Source organism: Orbicella franksi, chromosome 1 (assembly GCF_964199315.1).
Source record: "Orbicella franksi chromosome 1, jaOrbFran1.1, whole genome shotgun sequence".
NCBI lineage: Eukaryota > Metazoa > Cnidaria > Anthozoa > Scleractinia > Merulinidae > Orbicella > Orbicella franksi.
Window position 1 is genome coordinate 16,969,376 of NC_138145.1, and position 12,707 is coordinate 16,982,082.

A 12,707-nucleotide genomic window follows, 5' to 3' on the forward strand; every position below is an offset into this window, starting at 1 on the left:
ATAATTCAAACTATCAACTAAAATTGGTTAACCTGACTGAAGATACAAACAACTTGCATAGGCTTGAGTTAGAGCTTATTTTCGGCCGGGCGTAGGACCTTATAACAAAATACTCTCTAAACATATCCGGAAACATAAGACAAAGTAAGTTCTCCCGTTTACGGACCATGACTGAATTCCCTGATCATAATGTTGGGTCGTAACCTGATATTTCGCTCTTATGGTGGTTTACCAACAGAAAAATCATCGAATCCAATTAAACACCCACGCCGTCTTTTGATTACTATCGGAAGGCTTATTTGCGTAAGGGGGTGGGTTATGGGGGCGAGGGTTAGGGGGTCGGAATTTTACGTTGTTTATCTCGTTTGTGGTTTAAATACTTACCGCATAGCCGCACAACTGTGTTGGCGACTCAAGGGTTAACCAACTCGCACAGGGAAAACTTTATTTATAATTAAATATATTTGTAACTAACACAAGCGAAAATCGAGGTCAACAAAATATTACAGAGTTTAATAAATTTATCTAAAACTTTAATAATCGCTCCCGTGGAGGGACTGGGACGAAACTTTTCAATTCCGGTCCTTTCACAGCAACACTTGACCACTACTAGCGTACACGTAAGCGAAACAGAGCAGGAGGGATCTATCGGATGTCATTCTACAAAACTGCGCCTCCTTTTATTGATATTTTCCCGTGTATCGCCTCTATAGAACATTGATACTAGGTATTGTACACGACTAACACTTTATATCGAGCATTTTTCTCCTTCGTTTCAAGGCTTGAACTAAGATCACATTACAATGCGATTTCTCAACAGGAGTAAAGAACTAGTAACAAAATTGATGCACAGACATACAAAATTCACAGGAACATCTAATTTAATAGTTTCTCTTGGGAGTTAATTTAAGGGAAAAGTCATCGAGGTACAAAACAGAGCTAACTAAAACAAATAGGTCCCACTTCAAAACCAAATTCATTTGAACTAAGAAATTCTCCGGGAGCGAAGTCCACTATGGGCATTTGACTGAGATCTTCAGTTTCCACGTGTACAACTGCTTTCCAATCTTTTCGGACCTGAAGGATGCACACACACAAAAAATAGTTTAGCAGGCCTGGACCAAAGCACAACCATTTGCTAATGCCGTAAGAGGTAGCTTATGACAGTCAGTTAAAGAAATACTGAAAAAGTTGTATCTTATAACATTGATCACAATTGGATAATTTGTTTTAAGCACGGGCGGGCGGGCTGCCTGGTTAGCTGGATGGCAATCTGTCGGGAGGGGCTAATGGGCGGGCTAACTGAGTGACTGACTGAATGACTAACTGACTGACCGACCGACCGATCAACTGGCCGACTGACTTCAGACTGAGGGACGGACGGACGGACAAACCGGCGGAATGAGGGATCGACCGATCGACCTACCGACGGGTTGATTTCAATGATTTCGGACTTCTCCCCAGCATGTTACTGATCACGTACACTGGAAATATCTCCTTTTGGCTCGATTCTTTTACATGATGAAATGTTCATACCTGCGTAATCTTGACATTTGGATCACTTTTCATGAATGATAAGACACCGTCATTAGCTCCTTGGAGTCTGATGGCTTTTTCTAACGCGTTGCTCTTGCTGTCAAAGCATCCTCTAGATCCTTTACAAGTCATGTTGAACGTTTGTGTTGCTTTCTCGCTCAACAGTCGCAGGAAATTCAGTTGTGTTTTTCCAACACCCGTGTACGAAATCTGAAAAACAAGTAAATGTATATCACTTTCACTTACTGATTTTCCCAACCGAATGATACTGGACTTTTTTCACCATGTGCTCATTAAGAAAAATAAACACGAACAAAGGAAACGATTGCACCTCATAACCATCTTCGTATTCGCTGAACCATTCCGATCCAGAGAGCTTCTTCCACTTTTTGTTCGCAGCCTATTCAATGCCAATAGGAAAACAAAACATTTAATACACATGGCTATGGGAATTTACGACAAGGAGAAAACAGAAGATACCACTCGATAGCAATCCCCTTAGTGCTGGGCAACAGTCTATCTAGTTTCCGATATAACTTTGATTGTTTTGTTGGTTCATTTAAGGAGTGATGTAATCCTCAACTCCTTCTCCCCCTGAAGGGCTGAGTTGTTCAGAGTCCGATTAAGCTAACTCAGAATTAGCAAGAATTTCGATTTCAGGTTTGTAATTTTTCGGTGAGGTTTTCTGTTTATATTGTTTGGCCCTTAGTTTTGAGCTTGGGTAAGCTCAAACGGAGTAGCGCAAACTACACAAAACATAAGCAGTGAAAAACATTTTTGTACAAGAAAATTAATATTTCGGTAAACTTTTAATCTTGGGTTAGTGGTCACCAGAATTCGAACAACCCGGCCCTGGGTGTTAAGCATGAGTTAGCACACCATCAATGCGAGGTTCGAAAGCACGAAAGTTTGCAATGAGAAGCAAGTATTTTCTGTTTTAAAAAGGGAGTAACAGACTACTTAACTTCGAGAAATGACTATTTCAGTTATTGTTGATACTTTTACCCCGAACGTTTTTGGTGTTTTCGGTGTTTTTTGGTGTTTTGGCAACTTTTTTTCTTATTGTGTAGTACTTTATCTAGTTTTTGTATTACTCTGGGCCGTAAAAATGTAACGAATAAAGATATAAATAAATAAATAAATAAATAAACATATAAATAAATAAATAAATAAATAAAAACAAAGGAGATGTACGCACCTTTTTCGTGTCTTTATCAGGATAGATACAGGTTTGTCCGCCTGCAGTAAAGTTGCAGAACACTTCAATCGCATCTCCATTACAGCCGTGGTTAGGATCGATCCAGTATCGACCTGAAACGGAAATACAAAATGTGTTAATTTCACACTAGTGGACAAGATTGAATGTTGACTGTAACAAAAGAGACCCATCCAAGGAGGAAGAGTCTATCTGACGATCACCGACAACCCATTCTAGTTCAGAAGCATTTTCAGGGATTCTGCTAATTCTTGTTTCCCTCATGGCTCCCTGAAAAAACTAGTGAGACAATCTCAGATAGTGCAGAGTGCAATTGATAGCTCTGGCACGGTAGTCCCATAAGTACTCACCCCTGTTCGGTTCACTTCCGGTTTGTGTCTACCTTGGTAGTCTGCTAGAGCTTTTCCCCTTTGCAGTGTGTATGTTTCAAGGTTGTATTTTCATTCAAGGTCCAAAAATTACGCACAAATTAATCACTACTGGTGGCTTACTTTGATTTTCGTTCATTTTAAATTCAATAATACGTTAAAGCAGCAAACGTGACAATTTAGCTCTTCACGCCAACTTTGTAACTTGATACTTTTGTTTTCCTCGCAAAGGCATGTAATATGAAACCCTTGTTTTCTCCAAAACATACGGAAGATGTCCTCATTTTTTGGAGGTAAATGAAAGAAAGTTAAATATCTGATGTAGTGATGAAGAAACGGAACAGAAACAATGTTGTTTTACTAAAAATGCAAATTTTTACCGATGAACAAGAACTAATTTAATTATCAGATAGTCACGAATACCACTTTCTTTTTCTGTTGCCACCCTTGTTGTTAACAATAAAACAATTAAAAATTAACACAAAACGATATTGATGGCTGAGAAGCATTTCAACGAAAAGTATTGAAGATAAACAGCACTACTTGGCCGATATGAATGAGTCTCCTCAAAGACTGATTAAATTAATTTGCGCTTTCATTAGGTGCCACGGAGTCTGCAGCAATATTTGAGCATTTTCCTGGTTTCTTTTGTTACAAATTTACAATTTGGGGAGTATTAAAGCCACTAACTTGGGAACTTTTTGGTCTCTCTTACAGACACAATTAAGGCAAGAAATAAACAAGCCGCTAAGGAGAAGCAATACATTAGAACCCTGACAAGCACACTATTATAGATTGAAAACAGCTGATGATATTTGTTGAACCGACCTTTGTGTAATTCTAAAAGCTACGCAGCCACAGTAATGTTTCACTTTTGCAATAAAAAGGGACAATTGGCGCTACCTGAAAAATAACTGCCGTCCTTGGTCACATGACATGACATAAAATACTGCATGGAAAGATAGTGTATGACACTAACGATGCTAGAACGCACGCGTCTTACATGTTGAGTTTCACCATAAGGAAAACTACTCAACATTTGTGCGTGATTCCGTATGCAATGTATCCTTCACCTAATATAGAAGCCATGAACGCTAACTAATCTACGCATGCGTTTAGAGCAAATTAGTTTTGTTCTAAGGAGAATGGTACCAAAAGGAGAGCAAGGGGTTACCTGAAACAAATATTTAGCTTTGCGATGTTCAAACCTAAGTGACGGCGATGGGATGTGTTTTACGTAGAGTACACATTTACCTTTCCCACCTCACCCCCACTACTTCCTTGCCTCTAGACTAATTAATTAATTGAGATTAAGTAATTAAACAAACATTAAAGTTTACACCTTAGCGCCATAGGGCCTTAGTTACTTAACGGCAGGCAGCTCCCATAACCATCCCAATAGTGCACTCTGCACTAAAAAGAGCCCTTTCCAATGCCCAGAAGGAAGAAAAAACTGAATAAGGAAGAAGAAACGAAATTCCTTCACGGATTGTCAAACCCAAACCACAGCTGTCCAAGAATCAAGGCCTGGCCACTGAGAAAAGAAGCCCTGAAAAGACGTAACAACGCCGGGGAACACATCGTTCATTTGTCGAACACCACGATATAAAGCCATCAGAACCGCCTACCATCTTTTAGGTCTCCACGACACATGTGTAAATCTTTACAACTTCTAGCAGGGTTCGTTTGTGTTCCACTTGGTCGTTTAATACTCTCAATTTCATCCTTGAGTGACTGTATGAGTCCTTGAGACTCTGATACGCCCGCAGCTGATGAATCCACCGATCGTCGTTTCCTTTTTGTTTCACCTTTGTCGGCGCCAACTTCTATTCCACCAGGAGCAACCAAGTAGCCACTACCTATGAACGAGGCCTGTCATAAAATAAGAAACCTAACGTTAAAGAAGAACGTGTGTAAAGCATTTCCTTCATAACAGAGGTAGTTTTTGAATGACATTTGTTTGCTACGTTCAATTGGTTAAAAATATTGACCTTTGTACTCTAACCAATCAGAGAGAAGGTGAAATTTGTTCAGCCAATCAAACGGATGTACTCTAACCAACCAGAGAGATGATATTTGTTCAGCCAACCAAATGGATGTACTCTAATCAATCAGAGAGATGACATTTGTTCCGCCAGTCAAATGGATGTACTTTAACCAATATTCAGAGAGAAGGTGACAATGGTTCAGCCAATCAAATTGAAGCGAAAACAAACCGTTGGCTTCCCACACCTGCCACCAATTACACGTTTTTGCTTTGAGTTTTCAACTGGTTTATTACGCCTTTCTTCAGTGACCGTTATGGTTAGTTCTGTGATAGGCATGGTTTTGGTTTAAAGTTCTTCTAGGCGATCTTAAATGGTAAATTAATCCTTACTTTTTATCTAGTTTGAGACAAAAAAGAATATTTTGTAATCAGCTATTGAAAAAACTAGAGATTAACACACAAACTCTTTTACTTACGATGTCTGCAGGCGGTCCCTGAAACACAATTATTGCAAACATTTTAAAATCAAGACAAATGAGAACAGATAAAATTGACTGACATTTTAAAACATTTACATGTACGTGATGTAGTTGCATGTTTCGTAGTGCACTAAACCAGATCTAACATGCTTTCATCGTTCAGTGCAGTAAAAAGCAGAAAGCGCACGAACAAGCAGAAAGTTATGAAGTCAGCTTGCCTTTATCAGGATACACCTTGTTACCTAGCAGCATCCCAGCAGAAAACCGCTAGTCGATGAATAATTGGAGCATCAGATCAAATCAGGATTTGGTAAAATAAAGCGCACGTGTTTCTTCGAAATAATATTTCAACATTCCGCAAAGAAACAACAAAGAAAAAGCAAGCGTGGCGGACCAAAGAACAAGTGGAGAAGGTCATGTCAAAGACTTTCCGATTTGCTAAGGACCGTTATGACTGGCGTAAAACTGTGGATGGCTCATGTTTCACAGAGAAGACACGGTGAATCAGAGGCAGGGGCACGTGAGTCCTCCAAGTTTTTTTTTTTAAATATGGAACCACGTAATGAAGAAGAAACGTCAAGTGTCATAAATAAGGCCCAGGTGAAACGTCGAACTTCACATGAGACGAACTAAATTGTAATTTGAGTCGATACAAACAGTAAAAGCTCGACCGTTGGGTCAAATGTCGAACTCAATTCGAATTTAGATCGACCAACACGTTCTATCCGTCTCTTTCAAACGGACGAACTCATTTGAGTCAAACGTCGAACTTATCGTGAACTTAATTCACTTAGTTTAGTTCGTCTCATGTGAAGGTCGACGTTTGACCTGGGTCTTAGAGTCTACTTGACGTGCAAATTTGATCCCCGTCAAAGCCCCGAATCAAGGCCAGCGCAAGCCAGCTCAAGTCATCACGAGTGCATGTACGAGACACGCAAACGGAATCGCAAAAAGGTGAAAAATTTATCCCCACACTTACACTATGTTACGTTTCTCTTTAAACAACACAAAATACAAGAACAACACATAGCAACTTCATTCTTACCGGCGGTCCAGGTGGTCCCTGAAGGAATAAAAAAAGAGTTACAAGAAAAGAAACGATTCAAATTCAAACAAAAAATGTACAGCGTTCCTCTTAACGACTTAAGAGTTCTACTCCCTCTTATTACTAACAAACACTAAAAGAAGTCACTTTCTGGGCAAAAATTGTTAATACCGAATAAGAATTACGGTATTAGACTTTTAAGAGCTAAAAGAACAATTTGTCAACTTTCAACACGGTCGGAGTCAAGGTTCAAATAATTGCGGGTCGTTCGTTTAAATTTAACACAGCAGATAGATAGAGCAGTTTTCAATTGAGTCTCGTCAAGTCATAACAAAGGAATTACTGCAAGCGTAAACATTTAACTCAAGGAACCAATAAACACTCGAAGCACATGCACGTGACCGATGCTAAGCGCACGTTAACATACGTGACCACACGTTTCGCATCTAATTGGTTGAGTTGGGTTTTTTAAACCAAACACAGAACGTAGTGAAGCAATACTGAAACAGTTATGAATTACTATCGACACTACTTTAAATAGCTCTCGGTTACGTTATTGATTTCAGGTTGATAATTATTTGAAATGTCAGTGGCAGTACCAGTTGTCAGTACACTGCTTGATTTAGAATGTTATCAACAATTTCGACCAAAGAAGCAATTTAACCAAGTCTCACTCACCGGTTGTCCTTGGTCACCCTTGAAAGAAAGTAGGAATTGTCGAAGTTAGACGTACATAAATAAACAAACAAATAATCAGTTCAATGAGTCAGTTTACTAAGCGCAAAATAACTGATTGTTAAAAGCTTTTTCCGCACTTACCCTCTCTCCTTGTGGTCCCTGAAGAAAGAGAAGAAAATTTAATAAAATAAGGGAATGTTTTCATGTTGAAATAAATAAACCAAACCCTGTTACAACGATTTGAGGAGGACAGCTACTTCTTTACTTTTGTTTTCTCATAAAAAGAGGAACGTTACAAAGCCGATAGAAAAAAAACATATCAAAGGATCAGTGTCAACAACTTTGTTTTTACTAACTGAAATAACTGAATTGAGATGAATATTGAGGAATACAATGCCAGTCTGCGTTCATTGACACTTTGTTACATTGACGAAAGCGGTCAAAATTAACTTACCCTATCACCTTTGGCTCCCTGTTATGACAAAAGGCAAAAAGAAAAACGTCAGCCGTTAAAAGATAGTTTTCACGGAAAAGTAGTAACAAAAAGAAAGTTACGTGAACAGGAGGATATAGAGAACTAATAGCAAATGACATCAAACCTGCAAACCAGATCTTCCCTACAAACAAAACGAACAGAAAAAGTTTACAGTTAGCTACCTTTGTTTAGTTCTAAAAAGTTACTAAAATAACTACAGGAAAGCAAATGTTGTTTTGACCCACATTCTCCCCGCAATACAGAATGGACAGTTATGATTATTCTTACTGTCCTGTATGTTTCTGTGTGACAGGTAAGCGTTCTTTTCGTTTGAATTCTGAACTGGCAAACCACGTTGTGAACTGAAGTTCTGGCTAAGGCGTACAACTCACCCTAGGCCCCAGCGGTCCAGGTGGTCCGGAAGGCCCATCAGGCCCGTCCTCGCCCTGGGACAGAATGAGAAGCCATTAAACAGGAGACCAAGCAGGTAGAACACATTGAATGATTTGCTTCTAGTATCAGGAAGAAACTCTTGAACTTATGAACCCTACAATATAGTCTGTGACTATTTTATATGAATGTTTACGAGCAGTACATCTAAGTGGTACTATTTCTACGCTATAAGTGGTTTTAACTTGTAAGTCCACGGATAAACTCTCGTGTGAGCAGAACTATTGAGCAGAACTTTCGTGTGTTGTACAACCTCAATTAAACTTTTAAGTCTATGAATGAACTCCAATTTGTATCCACTAAAAAGAGAGCTTTCTTTCGAACGGTACCAGAAACTAATGAGGGGTTATTCAACCCTTATTACGGCTTTCTGGCGACACATTGCTGTGAATGTGGAGCCTTACACCAACTTACTACACTAGCACAGGCTGCTTCTTCCAACCTACATCCTTAACATTCACTTAAAAAAGTCCAAAAGCTACGTTGTGTGTAGAATTAACGGCATTTTGATACTAACTCTGTCGCCTTTCGGTCCAGGGAATCCACGCGGCCCGGCAGGGCCTGGGTCACCCTAGAAAAAAAAATAGTTGAAACAAAAATCATACATTAATAACTGGAGACATCACAAATATAGTGTTCAGCGGATTTAAGAAAACATTGAAGATAATTTAGGTCGCCTAGAAAGAAGCAATACTTGGTTTAACGTTCTTTCACCATCGGCTCAATGTACTTTTTTATGACCTGTTCTTTGCTGTTTTCTTACGAAGGTATCCTCTTACAAGTGGTTACTTATGAAGTGTTTTTAGGTGGCATAGAAATGACTCCGGCAGTATTCCTTCATGAGAGAAATACTACTACCCTTATCAATGGTTTTACAGATAACAAGCACAGAAATGTTAGGAGTTTTAAAGAGAGACACGAGTAAAATGGCTCCAAATGCTATCTGTAAAAACATCAAATAAGTATTTTAATATTCTACTAGCTTGATTTTCTTTGTTCTTTAGCTCCACATTGTGATAAGTTGCCATATTTGGCCTGCTAACTTGATCTTACATCGTCAAATGACCCATGTGGCATGTGGCTCCAAAGGCATGGCCAGTTTCACGAAGCCCTTTAGGTCATTGATGTCCCAAAGAACAGATTTGGTTGTATTCACCAAAGATCATTTACCTTGTCTCCAGAAGGTCCTGCAACTCCAGTGGGACCGAAGAAACCAGGCCATCCCTGAACAACAACAAATGAAACTCAGTCTCTAAGTTTGTATTCATGCTATACGATCTTCCATTAGAATCTGTATAAAATCATACATGTTTTATATGAAGCGAACACGGTACCACCTTTTTTTAGACGAATGCCAATGAATTTAAATATCAACAAGGCAACCTAGTTAAAGGGTGTTTTTCTGAACGATAATGTGGTAGAAAGAGACGCGGTTCTATGTCAAGCCTGGTACAACTAAACGCTGGTTCAGTTTCCATATGATGATCTTTACGAGCGTTGCGATAGCTTCACAAAAAGTTGAGCGATCCTTGCAACTACCAGTTTCCATATGATCTCCATGATCGGTACAGAATAACAATGATACCCGAATGGACCTGGATCAAACCACGACGCATTGCTTTCTGATAAATTTTTCATTGTAACGATCGCTACATGTCCACATCATTGATGAGATGGAACTGACTATATCGTAACGATCATAGTGATCACATAGAAACCAGCTTCAAGAAAAATATTTTCACTCGGTCAGTGACATAGAGGGTTCCAACCCATGACCTTCCGCACGCTGCCATTTGTTGTACGCGAGCACCTGACAAACTACACGGCTACTAGTCGAAAAAATTGCGAAAAAATACGACGGTTACCTTGTCTCCTTTTTCCCCTTGTGAGCCTTGCAATCCTTTGTCGCCTTTTGGACCCTAAAAAAAAAAAATCAAACATGGACAGCGGCATCAGCGGACGAAACAAAAATACAACATCAAAGTTACATGATTTGAAAAGCCAAAACCAAAGATTTTACTTTCCATCAACTTTAAAAACGGATGAGTATTTTCCACGGTCAAATGCCATGGTGATATTACATATGAATGAGTCATGATTGATTCTTACAGTGTTGCCACGTGGGCCCTGAAGTCCCGGCAGTCCTTGCGGTCCCTGCTCACCCTAAAACAAGAAAAGAATAACAAACATGATTATGAGACTACAAAACAATAAAATGTATTTTCGGAGAGCAATTAGGCAATGAAGTACGTTCGTATTCCATCGGTTGACAGCTATTTGAAAAGAAAAAAAAAGGTCTGCGTGTTTTTGCCTGCTTCTTGGTAAAGTATGTACGCCTTTTCAAAATTATTTTACGAGGAAATACCAATGACGAAACAAGCTCCTATGGAAAATGCACCCGAATCAACAACTCATTCCTATCACATATGCAGTACAGTTGAATCAACGTTATTTGATATGAAAATCTATGTTAACATAAAAGTATGCCAATAGCGCCTGACATAAAGTTATAAAATCATCTACCTACCGGGGCACCGGGGGTCCCTCTTTCTCCAGTCGGTCCCCTGTCTCCTCTCGGTCCCTAAAAATAGCAACCCAATAAAATTACAAAACACCTGACCAATGGGAATCGCTTATAATGATTAGCAGGTGAGCTGCATCATAAGACTGAACCAATAACAAGCAACAAAACAACTACGACACAGTCTCTTACTGGTTATACGACTGCACAACAAGGAAAATAAAGAAAACGCAATGAAGATAAAACTGCATGGAAACTACATCATCAAAATTCCTGGATATAGTTTCCATACCGTTTTATCCTGACTGAACATGAGTATGATTCACTAATGATAAACAAATGGACTCGTGTACGATCTGTGGAGCGAAGTTTAACGACCGTACGGTTCGCTTGGGTATTGCCCATTGACGACTGCTTAATTTCTTATCTTGTTCAATTAAAATTACAACGTAATCAAGTCTTACCGGTGGTCCGGGGGGACCTGCAATTCCCTGGGGACCGGGTGGTCCAGTTTCGCCCTGCGAAATAAAAACGAAGAACACAATCAAGAAAAGATCAAAAATAACGTAAACATAAACCTGTGAGTAGGTTAGCGGGGTATACGGCGAAAGAAATTGGCAAGCGCAGCAAGCCGACCGCAGTCTAAGGAGAAAAAGATCGCCGGGATCGCTTGGCTTTCCAATTTTTTTGCCGTATACCCCGTTACAGAGCCTGTTCGCAAGCTAAGACAAACAAACAGAGTACAGTTAAACCTTGAATTTGTAAATGGAAGTAAACGACTGACAAATGTGAAACAGGCCACTATGTAATTGGAGGAATCGAGATTCAATCCATTTGTCTCCAAACCACCTGTCACGTGAGATCTCTGACAGCACCAGATTGAGTATAGTCAGCCTTGAGTCAGCGTTTCTGAAAGTCTCCGTTGCATCTACCCAAGCTAACAAGAGAAAGCTGGGTTTTCAAAAAGTCGCCACTGTTTATGCATTTTTAAGTTTCCAAATTCGAGAAAAGCGACCACGCGCGTTTTACATCGTTTGTGCATGTAGATGAAAACCCATACATAAAAAGTGCATTTTCAAACGGAAACTCATTTGATTGAACATGGCCTAAACGTTGGAGTTGCCATGGATACCTTATCACCAGGGTCACCATCAGATCCGGTAAATCCCCGAGGCCCAGGCTCTCCCTGAAACAACAACAACACGTGACGTAAGAACCATGATTGACAGCACCAACTGCTCCACTTAACAAAGGCTTCACTTACCGGCTGACCCGGTTTACCGGGGATACCGTCATCACCCCTGGGGCCGGGGGGACCCTAAGGTAAAAAGAATAGCCACAATCAATCAGTATTTAGCATAACTGGGTCCGACCCCCGTCATATTTATATTATTTTCAAAATAAAATAGAGGCGACATATTGACGTCAAGTTAAAAATGAACCACTCAGAACTACCACTAATATATTTTTTTGGTCGACTTAGTTTCTTCGACTACATTACGATATAATTTATCTGGACGAGGCGCACAAAAATAATTCGTGGTGAAAAGCTCAGTTCCACATAGTTGCTTTTCTTTTAGCTTAGTTCTGCAGTACTTTACTGTAATTTGTGGTATCCACGTCTTGGAAAGGGCGAACAGTAAGTGACCAACTGAATGGTTTCTCAACAGTGCAATAAAGAGGTTATAATACCAGAAGTTATCAAATATAAATCTTACTCTCGCTCCTGGAGGGCCTGGGTTACCATCTTTCCCGTCTGGACCTGGACCTCCCTTTCAACGAAGACAAATAAGATATCAGCAGTATACTCCAAAATCGTCTTTTGCGTCGCCAAGTAGTGCTTCTATCAGTTAGTAAGAAAGAATGCTCGGTTCTGCCACAAATCAGTCACTCTAACCTAGACTCCGTTGAGGTAATCAGCCCTAATATACAAGAACTCAATAAAATATTTA

At 39.6% G+C, this 12,707-nt stretch overlaps 1 protein-coding gene across 1 annotated transcript in view; it reads right to left on the reverse strand.

The window, feature by feature from the left end:
• Positions 1-12,707, reverse strand: part of LOC145493689 (uncharacterized) — a 54,651-nt gene continuing 41,944 nt past the window's right edge. Inside the window, exons 54-74 of the mRNA XM_081473159.1 lie at positions 12,474-12,527; positions 12,020-12,073; positions 11,888-11,941; positions 11,220-11,273; positions 10,762-10,815; positions 10,344-10,397; positions 10,100-10,153; positions 9,405-9,458; positions 8,752-8,805; positions 8,177-8,230; positions 7,909-7,926; positions 7,764-7,781; positions 7,451-7,468; positions 7,310-7,327; positions 6,632-6,649; positions 5,584-5,601; positions 4,749-4,992; positions 2,735-2,847; positions 1,868-1,936; positions 1,537-1,746; positions 1-1,077 (exon numbers count right to left, since the gene is read on the reverse strand). Of these exons, the coding sequence (XP_081329285.1) occupies positions 940-1,077; positions 1,537-1,746; positions 1,868-1,936; positions 2,735-2,847; positions 4,749-4,992; positions 5,584-5,601; positions 6,632-6,649; positions 7,310-7,327; positions 7,451-7,468; positions 7,764-7,781; positions 7,909-7,926; positions 8,177-8,230; positions 8,752-8,805; positions 9,405-9,458; positions 10,100-10,153; positions 10,344-10,397; positions 10,762-10,815; positions 11,220-11,273; positions 11,888-11,941; positions 12,020-12,073; positions 12,474-12,527 (1,422 nt within the window). The 3' untranslated portion in view covers positions 1-939. The remainder of the gene's footprint in view (positions 1,078-1,536; positions 1,747-1,867; positions 1,937-2,734; positions 2,848-4,748; positions 4,993-5,583; positions 5,602-6,631; positions 6,650-7,309; positions 7,328-7,450; positions 7,469-7,763; positions 7,782-7,908; positions 7,927-8,176; positions 8,231-8,751; positions 8,806-9,404; positions 9,459-10,099; positions 10,154-10,343; positions 10,398-10,761; positions 10,816-11,219; positions 11,274-11,887; positions 11,942-12,019; positions 12,074-12,473; positions 12,528-12,707) is intronic.